Here is an 18,200-nt window from a genome sequence, read left to right as displayed (position 1 = left end):
CCATTCGAACAGAACCCTCATTGATTCAGTTTCCAGAGGAATTGCAGCCTGGATCAGTTTACCTTGTTACCTTGTCACACTATGTTCTGGTCTGATCTCCATGTCCATTTCCGCTGAGCTTCCCCTCCCTCTGGCCACCGAGCTGCCCAACAGAGCTCGCATTGTCCCTGTGGCCAGTCATCCATTCCTAATATCCAGTCTTTTACCGCGCTGGAGACGTGCTGCATGCTTTCAAAGGGCAGAGTGAGCTGTTGATGGATGCCCTCGATCTCCTAAGCACAGCTTTGAAGAAACCTTGTGGCCCAGTGGTGACAAATGTCTTTGGTATTATAGAACATTTGCACCATGCAGATGTGGAGGTCGCAGTCAGGTGTAAGAAACTCATTGGGGGGCCACGTTATTCCAAAAATGAGTAAATCATTATGAGAGGCATCAAATCATCAAATCTTTTTATTATGACACCAGATGGTACAAATACATTGATGGATAAAAACATGTGATGATACCCCTGACTAAAAACACACACACACACACACACAATGAACAAATCAATCATGCTTAAATCAATCAACTGAAGAGTATAATTAACAATCATGCCTTTTAAGTTGACGTGATGCTGAAAGTGCTTGAAGTTTTCAAGAAAAGAACAAAATATCATTATTGTATAATAAAACCAGTACAACCTGCATGCACCCACCACTTATCATTATAACTCATTATAACACAGCCATTTCCTTAAACTCCTTCTCATCCCAGATTGTCTGATAATGTAAATATTGTTTGTCAAGTGTTGTGGAGGAAAAACAGTTCCTGAGGACGCTCTTCAGTACTTAAATATGTGAAATGAGTTCATGTTCAACATGTGAAAATTCAAGCAACGCTGACCTAGTTAAGAAAACAAACTACAGTCTAGAAAATGTGCACTGACAAAATGCAAACAACCCAGTTCTGCTGGTACAGAACTACGATCTGAGCTATGATCTGACCCGCGGGTAGAACAGTAAACAGACATTTGAAAAAGTGAGGAGCTTGAGTACAGTGTAATGATGTTTCAGGTAGAGAGATGCCATCCAAGGAGATACCATCGACACAGAGAGCTCCTTCTATTGCATTAGCTAAAGGCACTGATATCTTGATGGAAATAACTTCATTTTGGCCACTACCAGGCCCAGTAAATACAATTGGTAGCTGTTAGCGCAGCTGTGTAAGCCCGGTAACTGATGGAAAGTGACTCAAGACACCGTTATGAATGGTGCTGGCGGCTGCGCCTGTGCGCTCTAGAATATGTTATCATCTCCTCTGTGCGGTGGAGCATATTAATAAAGCACCTTACAGTTACGCCGTCTAAACAGACCATAAATCACTACCCATTACACCCGTAACAGTGACATGCTTGGCCCTCATCGTACTGGAGGCCACCAGTTTTTAACCGCCACAATTAACACATTAAACACTTCAATCCTGAACTGATGTGACACAATCAGCTGACTTAATGATTCATTAATGGCTAGAGTAAAGTGTGGGCCAGCCCTAGAAATTCAAAACAAGAGAAAGTTAATCAGGCTAATTGTCTGAAACCATCTTAATTAACATAATATTGCCACTGAGGATCAGAGAATGAGGAGAATTGGTAAATGGGGCCTTTTCTTTTCTTTCTTTCATTTTTTTTAGCTTAAAATGCTCAAAGACATTCAAAAGTTGTGTTGTTAATACAATATGACAAAACACTGCATAATAAAAGGCACTCAGTAAACATGTAGTTGGGTTTCAGCTAAATTAAGAGTTTTTTTTTTTACTTCTGCATACTTGTATACTTGTATGCTTCCTCTCCCCGCAGCGCCGCGCTGTGATGGCTGTCCTCTTTATTGACTGACAGACCCTGTCATATGCTGAGTGTGATGTTGTGAATGTTGTTTGCCGGGATTTTGGCATCCACTTCCTCCCCGCAGATCCTGAAGATCACCAAGGTGTTGGAAGGGATGGTGGTGGTGGCGTTCAGGGATTTACCCAGCCAGCCCCGAGACCCACGCTTGTACATTTTAACGGTTACCTGCAGAGTAGGACAGAGAGAAGTGAACAGGACATACAGACGGTAAAGCTTTTCAAGTGAAAGTGTCTTTAAGAGGCTAAAAAACAAGGAGTTGTTCTTGGATATTTAGGGCTTTTGCTGGGGTCTTCACCCCGACTGAGACCTCCTGACCTCTGGCTAGAGATAAGCAGACAGCCATGACGTTCACCTTTGACCTCTACATGTACAAGCTGTTGCTCAGTCTGTGGGCTTGTAGACTGAAGAAGCAGTTTAAACCTGTTGATTCTGGCTTGCTGGAATGGGCTAAATGTCAAACTTGAGGTCCATTTTGACTTAGAAAGTTGAGATTTGATGATTTGTAGCAAAAGGATGAGGATGTAAAAGATGGCTAAGCATCCACAGCAAAAAAGGTCTACGAGCGGCTGCAAAGTAAAAATATGTTAAACACATCAACAGCATTTAAATGACTAAATGTCAGTTTGTATTAAGTCACTTGAAATTGAAATGGAATCATTGAAATTAATTAGAAATAACAGACATATGATGTGTCATTTATTATATATATATATTATATTTTTTCATGATAAATGACTCAAACCATTAGCAAAACAGTTGTTTAATTTTCTGTAGCTCTGTAGATTCTGCCCATCAATTAACTATTTCAGCTATGCCATGCTTAAGCTATTTGGAATTCCTTCCCAGTTTCAGCTTGTCTGGAGTTTTCTACTAGGCCAAATGTATCACATGGTAAAACGAACAAATTCTCCTTTTATTGGAGGACAATACTTGCGAGTAGATCCTCCTTGGGAACCATCTCATCCACTGAAATGGCTTCCGAATTTTTTCTAAACCCTACAAAAATATTGTGCAATTCTTTTAGAGCAATAATCCACACAACAGTCTGAAACAGAATAAATATTAAATTAACCTTGTTTTAACTGTGAGCTTTTTTAATTTCCCTCCGCATCTTGAATGGAGTCATACCTCTCTTGATTTTATGTAGGTTGTAGGCCATAATACGCTTTAACACTACATCAAAACTGCCTGTTATGTTTGAGCCTGACAATGGAAGCCTTAACTAGATTTAGACATGCAGGTAATTGAACCACATCCATTTCAAAAAGAATGTCTCGCTGCATCTCTTGTTTGGCTGCATTTACAGGGGATAACAGAATATTACAGTGCCTTTTCACAGTTCCATTTTCTTTCACTTTAGCATTAGGCAATTTTTCAATTATTATTTTTTTTTCCGTGTTCTTTCATCCCCGGCTCTCCATAATGTCTGGGCCTTTTAGTTAATGGTAGCGACAGTCAGAGCCCAGTATATCGGCCCTTGTCCATTTTGCAGGTCATTGTAGAAGCCCAATAGGCCTTTTATTACACCGACATCAAAAGGCAGATAAGCATTAGAGGTGGGGAAAATACCCTGCACTAGATATGTTCCCTCTTTCCTTTGTCTGCTATTGAAAGTGATCATTTTAATAGTGAAGAGGTTGGTGAGCTTCGGGGCTGATGGGAAGTGCGACACCCCTGACAGCCTACGTATATGAGCAAGTCGATAACACAACACGAGCGCACAGCACACCCTCAACACCTGCACACTCTTGCTGCTAACCTAATTATCTGTAACAAAGGCCACTGCTATTTCAGACACACATCTTTCCTCCATTTACTTACTTATTACTGTGCATTAAAACAGCGAGAAAGAGGGGAAAAAAAAAAGCGGAACAATTGTGTCTTATATTGCAGCCTCGGCCGAATGCCACATGGCTTGTATTACAATAGCATCAGACACTTCAGAATGAGTGAGTGTCTATTAATTTGGGATGCATGAAAAACTGGCTTCATGACAGCTGGTGGCAGAGAGGCGCATAAACCAACACAAAGGCATCAGAGAGGAATTATTCTAACAAATCATAGCCAAATGTAATAGTTGGTAATCAGCAATTAACTAATTTAATGGAACTAAAGTTGAGTACTTCCATCTTTGTGGTGCTGAAGAGGTGCAGACACAATGCTGCTTCTGCATCATATTCAGACCCAGACAGAAGTGGAAAAACTATTCACTTTGTATAGCAAGAGCAGGATTATAGGCTGTAAAACACACACACTGCTGATGTGGGAAAGCATCCAAAGATTATTTACCTTCATAGAGGCTGCACAATCCTCAAAAACCTACTTAAATAAGAGAAAATGTTCAGAAATCTGGATCTAGATCCAAATATACATAATAGCAGGAAGTAGTGCTGACTGGCTGATAGCAGCCATGTTTTTGTCATCATCCAAAAGTGAGAATGTGAGCACATTTTGAGCTGATATGAACGTATGACATCTAATTTGGTTGCAGTTACACCATGCACTCTGTAGTCTATAGGTTACAGTTTGAGAAAATGTGTGAGCTGCAATAACTTCCCGTCATAACTGCCTACAACAATCTGGACGCTAGTTATTGAAAAATGGATGGGAAATAAAACATTTTTCAACACATTTTCTGGGAATGTACCAATGACACTCGTGTAAAATGGACGCATCCTACCCCAGATACCCTGAAACACAGTAAAAACAAAATTACATTCTGTGCCTCACAGTTAAGGAGTCTGAACCATGCAACAGACAGACAGGCTTGAAAACACAGCCTTCTCAATGGAGGTAAAATACAGCAGTTGACATCTAACAAGCAGAAAAGCTACAGGGAGATACTGCATGATTTGAAATCAAAAGCACCAAAACTGCTACACTGACTGCTAACCGCTATGTGTTTTACAGGAAGGAAGTATGCTGCCATCTTTGGCATAAACTCAAAGAGGGGAACTCTGTGTGGTCTAGACAACCTGCCTGCCAGGTGCTGCTGTCAGATACAGGAACTGTCACTGCATGTTACCCTCTCAGCCACTTGAGGCAAGTGTCTGAGGGTTTAGACGATACTGTATCTAAATTACAGTAGGAGAACAAAGAGTAAAGGAGCTGCTGACGTTAAAAAAACAATGTCATTCAAAGTGCAAACTCCACCCTACACTTATGATGAAATTAACCAAGATGAACAGATCAATAGCTACTACAAATAAGGTCTAACTTTTGGGTTCTCCACAAGTGTGTGAGAATCATTACTATTCAAGCATAGACAGGCCTGATAGTGTGTGTGTCTGCGTGTGTGTGTGTGTAAAACACTTCATGGCGAGGACAGGACCCTTGGGGCTAAGGTTGGGTGTCACACAAAGGGCTGAGAGCTCACCTGACGGTGTCTACCCCTGATCCGCCTCTCACTTTCTATGTCGGGGGAGTCGAGTGAATGACATCACTGCTCACATTTCAACAAGACAAACTCCGTCTCCTTATTTACCGTCTGCTAATAGTCATAAATCCTGCCTCTGGTTCACTGTTCACCTTTTACCCTCTTAAACTCAAGACGACAGCTCATTCCCCATCCAAAAAAGAAATATGTCCTCATGAGTAGCTGGTGGCGATCTCACTGGTTTCCTCATCTTCTGGCACAGATCGTCAGCCACTTTGGTATGATGACGATTCAAAAATACTTCAATAAATACTTAAATAATTCTTAAATAAATAAAACTAATAAACTCGCATCATGGATTTTACATTGTGGCTAAGCATTGTAGATTATTAGTGATGAATGGTCTGACAGGTCTGACAAATGCGAATAATCTGAGGAACTGTGTAATTGGGTAGGGACATGTCACCACCTGTGTGTATTGCCATTCACAAAGTTCAGATTCTTTTCCTGATAAAGCGAAAGAATCCCAGTGGGGTATCAGTCAGCAGGGGCTGTTACCTGGAGCCATGGGTGCAGTGTTTCAGGTGAACTCTGAGTGAGCGTAACGCCACACCAGCTTCAGACGACGGGCTCTTTGTTCCACGCCGTGTCTCACCAGACACAGATGGGGAGGAACACTGAGTAACACACCTCTGGTGCACCAAACATCTCTGTCGACAAGCCAAATGTGATGGAATCAGACCAACGGTGTTTCGCTGTCATTTCGGCAGGATTTAACAGGGCAATTAGGCAAACACAGTGTGGTTTGGCTCGCTGGGTGAATAAATTAACATTTGATGATGTGAATCGCTGGATTATCAGCAATTCACTGTCATTAGATTCTTCAAGTTGGCGATGCAAATTCAAGACAGATTATTGTTTTGATCTCAAATGATTAGATTTGGAAATCAAAGATGTGTATATTCATTTAAAAGATGCACAATAATGTGACACTCTCAAACTATTCTCAAACTGTATGAAAACACAACGGACAGAAGAATCATGTTTTTAGCTTTATGTTTAAATACAAGGCAAAGAGTAAGGTTTAAGCTTTTGAGATATGATACCAAACACAGAAAATGTTTTCCATTAAAGTGGTCAAACTGAAACACTGCTTTTAAACAGATATTAAGATTCAAAAACTTTTAAAAGGGAATAAAATTTAAAAAAAAAAGTAAATGTATGTACTGTATCAATAGATTAGACTGTAGTCTTTCTATACACTGCAGTCATTTTAAAAATGACCATAAACTCTGTCCTCTAAGCAGTCTAACAATAAATAAATAAATAAGCAATAAATCCTTGAAAACCAAAACTGTCATGGACCAAAAATCCATTTGGCATAATGTTAATATTTTGACAGTAGCAGAAGTGTTTCATATAGATTATTGCCGAGACCGGAGAAATTTGGTGTGATTTCATTTTTTTCATAATTTGTAAATGATGCATCAGGACAAAAATAAATCTAATTAATGTATTTTTTATTGAATTGTTTAGCGAATAAAATGTCATCACAAGTCCCCAGATCCAAAGGTGACATATTCAAATTGGTTATTTTGATAGAGTTCAAAGAGGGTTCAGCATGCATCCTTGATGAAACACTTCGCTGATAATACATTTGTAATCAAAATTGTTGTTGACTCATTTTCTGCTGGCCAACTAATCGACCAATGACTAACATACTTCCTGAAATACTGAAACATCACAACTGGACTCTTATGTGCTCCAGATGTGAATCATCCTTTGAGATGCCTAAACTCTGGTTTGGTGACATAATCATCTGCGTCAATAACTTCATTTGTCTAAAGTCATGAACGCAAAAAAATGGCTGGTTAAGTTCTGAATCGCTACGTCTCTGCTTCCAACCAACCAGCCTCAGCTAACAGGAAGCCATTAGACTTTTGGCAATAACCATTTACATCCATTCACCCAGCTCTGACTTTATTTTCATCCACGTAAGTGCATTTTCTGCGAGAGGTTAAAATATGAACCCCCCTTTTCTCCTCAATGGGTCTGGTTGTCTGGCTGACTTGAGAGGGCACAATCTATGACTGATTTAATTTGCTCTTTACAAACATCTCTAACAGCATTACCCCCAGAGCATACACTGACTGCCCCCATCTGACTCCATTAACTCCCAAATCAGGTTTAAAGACCATATTGATGCCGTCCGTTATTAAGGGTGATTATCAAAACAACAGACAATGGGCCAAAGTGTCTGTTAACTAGTTTATCCATAATTTCACATAACTGTAACAGATGGCAGGGCTGTCAATTATATACTGTATCTGCTGCACACAGTGGCCACACACTGTCTGGATATGCAGCTTATTAGCCTTCACATTAAAAGAACGATAGTCTCCTCACAGGTGGTCAGAGGAAATGGACTGAATGCACAAAATAAACTATCATATTAAATGTCAAACACAGACATGCATCAGTTTGAGAAAACGGTGAGAACTTGCCAATTACCAGCTGGTGTTTTTCAGCAGTCACTGAGGGGTCGTGACGTATAATCAAAAAAAAAAAAAAGTCACAGATAAAAAATTCTAATGCTGCCTTTCAGTCCACTTCACCACCTTTATTCTCCTCAATTAACGAGAATGGCTTTTGAAACTGTAATTAAGTGTCTCTGCTCCACTCGGCCTCTTCATTATTCATGAATCCCTATTGATCATATCTTAGGCCTATACTACAGGGATCACTGTAATATCCTGAGTCCCAAAAACAAATAGCTGAGCTACCAGAGATAAAATTAAAATCTTGGCCAGTGACCAAAGAAAAGTTTCCGTTAGATACCAAATCCAGCATGTGATGCCAAATTGGATGATGTCAGAGAATCATTAATGGGGAAAATCTTGTATGAAGCTTATATGGTCTCAATATGCCATTGCAAAAATCTGGGCAATAATTTAATATTATTGTTTATTGAGTTTCATTGGAGCCGTATTGCTACCATGTGTCCATATTGTTACTGCTGCAGCTAACGATTATTTCATTACTGATTAATCTGCCTCTTATTATTTCAATCAATGTATCAGTTTGTCTAAAAAAAGTAAAAAAATGGCAATCACAGTTCCCCAGAGCCAAGAGTGATGTCAACTAATTGCCAACTAACATTTCAAAACTCAGAGATATTCAGTTTACCATCATACATGACAAAGAAAAGCATCTAATCCTCGTTAGACAAGATGGAACCAAAGAATGCAGCATTTTTGCTTTAAGAATTAAAAATAGTAACCAAATCGTTTTCTATTGATAAACTGATCAATTTTTAGAAACAACTGGCAGAATTAGATATCAAACTTTCACACAATTGATCAGTTCCGTCTAATGTAAAGCATCACAACATTGCATCATTGCATTGAATATCATTTTGAATATTTTACATATGATATCTTCACTGTATATTGATGTCAAATAAAAGCATATTCTTATTAAATATCATATGAGCTGGGCCTCTTTATTTTGTTTGGCTGTTCATATAATGCATGCAGTATACAGTGTACAGTATAAACCTACATTATTTATGGGTATCACAGATAGTATTACCTACTGTGTGTCTTGCTCAACCACAGCTCATTCCACATTCAAAGAAATTATTTTGTAATGAATATTGATGGCTTGGAGCTTTATTTTAAACATGTATTCAAATGTACTAAAACTCAATCTCTACCTGTGTTAAGTAGCAATGTGTAAAACATGAACTCTACAGGCTGATGTTTAACTAAATTAACAAAAGAGTGCTTGAAGAGCCCTCTAAAATGACTGGTATTGCATGGTGGGTGATGAATTTGGAGGAAACACATTGAGTCATCTTCAAATTGACAGATGCAGAATCTCTCCACGGGACTCTTCACAGTGGTTTAGTGCTCGAATGAAAAAATAGATTTTTACCAAGTTTAATCACACGCTATTACAAGGCAGCTTTTATCATTGCCTTCCACTGTATAAGTGCTGGTGTCTTCACTAGTTCATTACAGACACTTGTGATTCAGCAGCACTCTTCTCATGTGTAATTGCATGGTTAGCTTTCCTCTGTAGCTTCCTACACACACTCCGGTGCAAATTATTTCCAATTCCAGTTTCCTTTCGAGAGCGATGCTGCAATTACAGAAGTCTGAACATCCTGGTAATTTCCCCACAATTTACATTTTTGTTGAAAAATGCTGTGCAACTATTAGATCTTTCTTTCTGGGAAATTCCTCAGAAAACTTTTCTTTGAAACTTTTCTTTAAAACAGAAATCATCCAGAGAGAGAGGTTAGTTGGCTACCTCCTAAACCCAAACAGCGAACTCTTCTGATAAATAGCACTATTGGTGAAAAGTATTTTTTCGTGGTTTCCTGTCTGGTGAGTGAAAATACACACCTGCATTGATGCTGTGGTTAAAAACATCCATTCACAAACACACTGGCTTTCAGAGAAATTACAGGCACCACTCTTTACGTATGGATCTGGCATATTTGCGAATTAATCTTACATATTGATTTATAATTCATTGTAATGGTTACTGCATACATCATTTTTGGATGGCTAAATACTTTGTTTCTCCACATAAAAAGGAGACCAAAAAGCCACAGCGGCTGGCAATATTATCTATTTAGGCAGCAGAATTTCAGGCTTTGTAAATGGCCATCTCCTGGCCTTTTGTGTGCCTCCATTCATTATCACCACAAAGCGGTTGATGTCTCCCCTCTCTGCCTTTTCTGTGCTAAGCACCAGGCGCACCAGCCTGTCCATTACAGGCCTGTGACGCGTGCAGCCTGGGAGATGGCCAAACAGAGAGGAATGTCAGCGTGGAGTTAAATTAACAAGCAGCATCTTTGTGGAATCTGTAGCCAGTCAGAGAGACAAGATGTATCTCCGGTAACCGAGGTCTGATTATTTGTTAGCTGAGATGTTGTCGGTGAAGTTGCAGCTTTTTGCCTGGTGGCTTTGCTTCTATTAATCAGCTGGCACGGTGGCGTAGTCAAGTTACAGTCGAAGGAACTCAATTGTTGTTTCTCAGCTATGCAATTAGTAGACACTCTATATGCTGACCATGAGTAAGGAGACTTTTTTTTTTTAAACTACAGGGGCTCCGTTTCTACTCCTGAATAAATCTCATTATATAAACTGGTACAAAGACCTCATGAAACAATCATTTCAGAATCGGAGACGACATAAAGATAAACAACATAAGTAACCTGCACTTCAAATTATGACAAGAATAGCTCTTTCTCTCCCTCTTTAACACACACACACACACACACACACACACACACACACACACACACACACACACACACACACACACACACACACACACACACACACACACACACACACACACACACACACACACACACACACACACACACACAGTAATTACCCCTCAATCCATACAAATTGAATGAAGCCAGAACCGTGGTCTAAGAATATAGACCATAATTAATAAATTACAGCCACTCCACTCAATCATTCTCCACTTTGGGGACATGTAGACATCTCAGTCCGTACAGAGTAATTGACTGAGCCCACAGAAAACACACCTAGTACCTCCAAGGTGGCTTTGTGGATGCGTCTGGTGCCACTTCTTACAACCAAACAGATGCCCGAGTGAAACTGTGGGCAATATCGCAGATCTTCTATCCTGTGTGTTTACAAGTAACAAATCAAAAGCTTGCATTATTTCTGGGCTCTGGAAATACGCCTGGGGGAGCTATCAAGTTTCTTTGCCGCCCCCCAAGCTTCCCCTCGCAGCTGCTGCACACAAGCAAAGATCTTTTTCTTTTTTTTTTTTCTAAAGACAGAGTGGGTGACACTGTCGTGGTGTCCAAAGGATCTTCCAAAGGCAAACTCATTTTTTCCTGGTGTTTATTGCAGCTGAATAGTTCAAATTTAACAGTAGGAAATAAACATAAACGCCTGTCTATTATATTGGAACATACTTAGTGAGGCAAAACAAATACCGTACCAAGTCCTGTTTCTTTGTGAAATATGGGGAGGAGGTTCACCTCACACCGCCTCCATTTACAAATATTTCTTTGAAAATAATATATTTAGTTGTCGATGTGTGTGTCCCCTTGGGCTAAAAAAGAGCCCACTGGAGACCGTCTAATGATTGTTGGGTCATGTATCAAATACACAGCAGCTGGAGGCAAAGGGGGGAGACTACATACAGTCTGGATGATGGGGGGGGGTGGGCACACTACAGCCTGAGTGGAGTCTGTAAGGAAAGCCCAGAGTGTTTGGGTGCTGTGGTTGGGTGTGAAATCTGTAATGGACGTTGACCAGGGGTCACACTCACTGGACCTTAAGAGCTCTGACCTTTGTCTGTGTATTAGTTACTACATTCAACAAATTTCTCTAACACGTAGCACTGAAGCAACACAACATTTGTGCATGCTTTTAGGCAATAATGTCACCAATATGACATTGTGCAAATATCATGATCACTCACACCTTAACATTCATTGCTACTGTGACATTTAGGATTTCCTCTCATGTTACCTGGAGGAGCAACATGTAACTAATTACATTAGGTAGATTAAATCCATTCATTACCTTGGAATAAGATAAACACTAAGAGTCAAAAACACCAACCAATCTGACAATCTGAATAAGCTCAAATGGTGCTTTTAAGACTGTGCAATTGGCTTGATTCAATCAAGTGAGCTAATGAGTAGGCTGCAGGCAGGCAGAATGACTTACCTCAATAAAAAACCAAAGAGTTAAAGCAGTTAATTAACACTAGGAGTGTTCATGGAGATGCTCTGAGAGAGCACACCAGAGTGACAGTAGCCAAAGTGGTTGTTAAAAAAAAAATATCTGTTCTGCATTTTATGGATGGTGAAATAAAGATTTTTTTTTTTGGAAAAAGAACCACTTTAAGTCTAATAGCTTTACTTCCAAACAAATAAAACCTGAAAATGACTGGACTTGGCTTGATCTGTGGTGCAGGGAGAAAACTGTAAAACCTGGATTTATTTTACCTAAATACCAAAATTGAATTTTAATCACTTAATCTGATGTGTATACAGTAATATCCTGACATTTTTTAATTAAAAACAGTAATATCCTGACATCTTTGAATTAAACTCTGCTCCAATTGTTTTCAAATAACTATAAAATGCTGTCATGCTCTGCAGTCACCAGCCTAAATCAAATCTGGGTTTTTCCAGTCCCCAGAACATAACGGGAACGACTGAAAACCGAGTGAGACAGCCATAAAGTACTACTGCCACCTGCTGGTCTTCTTCTTCGTTCCTTATTTAACAGATGGTACCTGTGGTCCTGGTAGCTCATCAGACGCAGTGCAGCGGACTGACCTGAGGAGTGTGTCCTAGCAGTGCCCACAGCGAATCAGCCGACAGGGTGTTGACTCTGGAGAACTCCAGCGTGTCTGTCTCCTGTCGGTTGAGGGCGATGTACTGGCAGCCCTGGTAGTCTCCTTTAAGCTGCTCGCCACAGTGCAGCTGCACCAGATCCCACGTTCCCATCCTCCTCAGGACCTCCCGCACTGACTCCATCTGCCTGTACGACAGATGACCTGCAGGAAACATAAAAAAACAACAAGTTGCCCTGGGAGCACTCCTGAAGAAGCCAAAAGCCTGATTTAATTCAGTCATATTCTATGGTAAAATTAATTACACTTAAAAAAACATCAAACATGTCAAGTACCTCAAGTGCTTAAAGTCTTATTATGAAAACAAACCTGCAAGGTCAGTAGGTTTATTTTAGTATTAGGATTTTTAGGCATTTTCTGTCTTTTTCAGAGAGACATAACAGGAAATGAGGGGAGAGCGAGACAGGATGACAATAATAATAATGCAATAAAAGTCCCTACAATGCGATTCATAATCAACGCCTTGTCTCCAAAACTAATCGGCTGTTTCAGATTCCTTGAAATGAGCATTATTATCACGAAACAAGACAGAATAGCACGCACAGAAAAGTGTCACTTCTCTTTACACTGATGCAGCAGTCAGTTTCATTCTGTCTCTTTTTAAATAAGCTGATTTGGTGCAAACAAACGGTGCACGCTGGCAAATTTCTTCACGTTTTGGAACTTTGTAAAAGACAAAACTAACACGCTAAGATGGAGATTTGTTCAGAGTATTAGAACATCAATTGAATCCCTTGTGTATGATCGTCTGTCTTTTAAGGACCCACTCACCAGAGAGCCAGGAGGGAATCAGTGCGTCTGACATCCAGGCCATGTAGCCCTCCTTGAAAGATCTGAGGAAGTCGTCTATCTGGCTGTGGGAGACCAGCTCCCTCCTCTTCCTCAGCTCCTCGTCCAGCTCGCAGTCTGGAGAGAGGAAGATAACCCTGGGGAAGAAGAGGCTTTGGCGCACAGACACTCCATTCCTCTTCAAGTAGCCACATAAGTTAGTCGTCTTGGTCTAGAGGGAAGGAATTTAGGGATGCAAGTGATGATTATTTTCATTATTTATTAATCTCTCAGTTAGTTTTGGATTAATCATTTAGTCTATAGAATCTGTCAGGAAACAGTGTAAATGGTCATCAAAATGACTACTGACAGCTGGTGTTGAATGACTGGTCAGACTTTAATCAGACCGTCTCTGATTTAAATAATAATTCTGATTGTCACAGGCTGTAATTTTTAGGCAAAGTTCTTGTATGGCTGCTTGTATGTAAACAACATTTATCATTTTGATAAGTGTAAAGCTGATTTTGTAGAAAAGACAAGTTTGTATTCTTGACAGAAAAACATCACTGTCATTGTTTTGGTATTGGTACTGAGACTCAGCACCTAGAGCTGAGCCTAGAAACCTAGAGATTTGTTTTGTCCAACCAATCAACAGAGGTACTTAATTTACCATTATAATACGAAGAGAAGAGTAGCAGTTGTTGATAGTAGCTGTTCATAGACTCTTCGACTGACTTACACACGTTTATTAATCCAGAAAAGATACCTTTGTTATTATCTGCTAACAATCACACAGGATGCCTCAGTACCAACTTTTCTGTTTCTCACAGGTCCCATTTCAAGAAATTATACAAGTTGAAATTGGCGCAAACAGTCGAGACTGCATCTGCTTTGTGTAGATTTATGAAGTTATAATTCAGTTCAAGTAGAATTATTTAAATGCTGCAGTGTGTTTGCCATCAAACTCTCCTGTGAAGCTCTCAGTCCAAATTGAGCATCTATAGAGATGGAAATGAATGACTCTGAACAGACCCAGGCACATAAGGTGACAGCTGTGTTTAGGCACCTGCCTGCTTTCACCCCCACCCCTGAACACAATTATGGCCTTTCAAATGAAGAGCGAGCACTTGGGAAGTTTAGGAAGCCCCGCTGTAGTGTTTGAAATTTCCATATAAATTGTTATGGTGACTCAGAATCTCTTCACCCGGCTACAGTTTGTATGAAAACAATGTGCTGGACAATTGATTGGACCTTGGGCACGAGTGTGCCACACAGTTTGACATTTACATTTTCATGATGGTATTTCAATATTTCATCTACATTTTGTTTTTTTTACCATGATAGCTTTGAGGGGATCTTCAATCTGTTCAATGCAGGTATTGGTAAAGTTTTGGTCCTCTTCTTTCACTTGCACATGCCAGTTTTGGTTGTGAGCGGACACTGTGCCTCTCCAGGGTTTTACATCTATGCAGAAGATCCCCTGACCTTAGTTAAAAAGAAAGAAAAAAAAACTGTGAAGATCTAGAGACATTAGTGTATTACCACATAAACTGCAGCGAATTCTTTCCTGAGGGCAAAATTGATAAAATCTTCTGTCACAGTAATGTAATTTTATATCAAGAAGGCGATATATGCTGTGATATAAAACACTTTCTGGAAATTCATTTGAGAAACAAGTTATACATAAAATAATGAAGTAGGAATTAGCACATTAACTAACTCAAAGGTAGTGATATATAAAAAAAAAAACAGTACAAAAGGAAATATGTAATGTGCTGGCCACTAGTGGTGCCTTTGGAACACTCTCAAACAGATCTGATATGTAAATATGAAGACATTTTGTTATAGTAGAAAAACACAGGTATAAATAATGAAACGAATGATGGCTTGATTCCATTTAGCTGCTTCAGTTTCGTGGTATTGTGTGTGCTGGCTCATTGGGACAATTTATTTGAACAGAGCCAACCTTGATGTTATTAGTAACACGTGTGGTTTTTCTTCCATGACAAGACAAAAAAAAAAAGTCTCCTGTGAAAAAGGCCTATTACAACAATTCACTGCTCACTTAAATGTAACTCTGCAATAAAAGCCTTGAAAAAACAAAATCTTAAAACCGATTTCCAAACCGATCAACAATGAATCCACAACATCAGCATTATGTAGATTTAATGCCAATCTCTATCATGAAATGACATTTCATTCTGGATACCAACCTGTGAGAATAACAATGTTGATGTCATCTTTGGTGGACTGAAACTGGTCGGGGATACGCAGGCCGCAGTAAATATCTTCTTTTCTCAGCCCGGTGAGTTTCCTACAGTAAAAGTACATCGAAAAAAACACAATTGACATTTATAGTGAGATTTTGTAAAGAGCAAACTAACAAAAGTTAAAGCTGCAATCTTTTATTTGTTGTGTCTAACTCAGGGCAGTGGAACAAGCTGCTAACAAGATGGTGATAGATTTTTTTATATTATCATCTAATTAGGTTATTATAGTGAACATCTATATCTATCTATACATGTCCAGCAACCTTAGCATTCACTAGGAGTGGTGTGTCTGTCAATGCTAGCTGCAAATTCTCCTCCAATTTCACTAGTTATCTGTCTGCCATTTGGTGTTGGGTAGGTGGAGAACAGCGGATTAATCGGAGCTCTTTTAGTGAGAACAGCTGCCTGCTGCAGCTGGAAACAAGTTTGCAAAACAGTAAAATGGAGGCTGTAAAAACCAAAACAAAACACCGAGAGCTGAAAGATGTAGGGCTCAGGGGACCTACAGAGCTGGGTGAGCATATTCTGTGGATTCATTAGAAAATACTGACTAATGCAGCTTTATGTTTACACAGTACGTACCTGACATGTTTTAAGAAGTCAGGAAGTGTTGGGCTCTGGCCTTGAGCACTTTCTGAAGCTTTGGAGCTGAGATGAAACTGGGTGAACAGGCTTCCGAGCTGAGGCATTCTAGTCTGTGACTGAAAACATAAAAAAACAAAACAGATTAAAATATAACGGACAAGGCAGTTTAGTCAAGAGACAGCATATATAGTGAAAACAATACAGCTGAAGGGAATAATCTGTCTGGATACACAGCTTCAGATGTTCAGTTATAGCTGTCATTAAACTATATTTAACATGTCGTTCTAGCCAAATCAAACATGTGTGTGTACACCATTAGCTAATGTGTTGTTTTTTAGCTTGAATCTAATGTTTAGCTCAACAAACCCAAAGGACAACATTACTTGGATTGCTTCAGCATTGTTGTTAAGCTTTACAAGCATCCTGAAAGCTGCCACGTTCAGGTTTTTACAGCTTTGTTGACAACACTTGGACGCTTGAACTTGAACTTCTGAGAACAAAGACAGCACGGCATGCTCAACTCACACGCGCTCTGAAACACAACAGTACATACTTGTTGAAGTCTCGCGCTGTTTTAAAGACCCTTTGCAAGAGGAAAAAAAAAAATGAAGGGAATTCACTTCGACATTTTCCCGGCGTTAATGTCGGTCTGCTGGTCTCTTTTCTCCAAATGCTGAGGCACGTAACTCTATCCAGGAAAGCTGTTTCACAACCTCCTCCTCCTCCTCCTCCTCCTCCTCCTCTTCTGCACTTTCATGTTCCTGGAAGAGGTAAACAACAGACCACGTGCACCGTCTGCAGCATCACATTTCGCCCATGGAGACGTGACGTCAGAGGACGTCACTCAGCCACCCCGCAGTGTTTGCGTGATGCATTCAGGGAACTCCTGCTGCTTCCGCGTGACGTTCAGGTAGAGAAACCAGTGCTGTCTCAACACCAAAAGTAGAAATATATTTAAAGATGAATGAACTGAGAAGTGAATGAAAAAACGCACTAAAAGTGATAAAGATTGGTTTAGTCACCCTGCCTGATGAAAATATTGAAAGCAACCCCACTACCAGGTCCATTTAAAAACTGTTCCGGAGATTTTGATCACATCATATGAGCTTCATCAGCAGGGGGAGTTCGTCCAGTTGTCATGAAGTTGTAAAATAGCACTGAAGTTCATTACTCCTGCTCAGAGGACACATCAGGGTGTTGGAACTAATTGTTGGAGGTTGTGTAGTTCGGTTGATTCCAACCATTGTCCTTTATTTTGGGATTGCCCTAAACTCACAACTTACTGCCATGAAATTCATAAATGCCTTGAAACTGTATTTCAAATCACTATTCCATTAAATGTTCTGACAATATATTTGGGCACTTTAGCACTGAATATCCAATCTAGGGAAGATGAATATTTAATAAGAATATTACTTGTTGGAGGAAAGAAAGGCCAGAATTGGAAATGGATACAATCAGATGCTCCAACATTAGAAGATTGGCTAAAGAAATTTCATGACATTTACATCATTGAAATTTAAGGGATTGTGGTCAAATTGGGTCAGGCATATTAGCCCACATAGCCCAGACTTGTTTTGATTACCTTGATGAATTACCATTTTAAGTGAACTAATGAGACTGTTGTGAGTAGATTTTTATGGATAAATGAGTGAGTGTGACATCTTCTGTTCAGATACTAATAGTGGATTAAAATGAAATGAAAGGGAGAGCTATAGATGGAAGAAAAGCTTTACTGAGTCATTGCTTGGGGCAATTGGTGGAGAAATGGTTGTATTATTATGTACTTATATATTTTATATGTGAAGTATTTTAGCTTCCTAATTGATTTTGAATACTGGACAATGTATGATCTCCCTGACAGAAATAAAAAAATGAAAATAATAAA

At 39.5% G+C, this 18,200-nt stretch overlaps 1 protein-coding gene across 1 annotated transcript; it reads right to left on the bottom strand.

The window, feature by feature from the left end:
* Positions 1–492: 492 nt before the first annotated feature.
* On the bottom strand, positions 493–17,026 carry LOC139219796 (uncharacterized). The gene is made up of 7 exons (XM_070851760.1): positions 16,866–17,026; positions 16,310–16,428; positions 15,671–15,771; positions 14,794–14,942; positions 13,461–13,689; positions 12,613–12,833; positions 493–2,050 (listed from the first exon to the last, which is right to left on the bottom strand). The coding sequence occupies exons 2-7, from the start codon at positions 16,414–16,416 to the stop codon at positions 1,883–1,885; spliced, it is 975 nt and encodes a 324-aa protein (XP_070707861.1). The 5' UTR covers positions 16,417–16,428; positions 16,866–17,026; the 3' UTR covers positions 493–1,882.
* Positions 17,027–18,200: the final 1,174 nt, after the last annotated feature.

This window comes from Pempheris klunzingeri, chromosome 20 (genome assembly GCF_042242105.1).
Source record: "Pempheris klunzingeri isolate RE-2024b chromosome 20, fPemKlu1.hap1, whole genome shotgun sequence".
Lineage (NCBI taxonomy): Eukaryota > Metazoa > Chordata > Actinopteri > Acropomatiformes > Pempheridae > Pempheris > Pempheris klunzingeri.
Note: the sequence above shows the minus strand (reverse complement) of the source record. Positions and strands in the feature narration are given on the sequence as shown.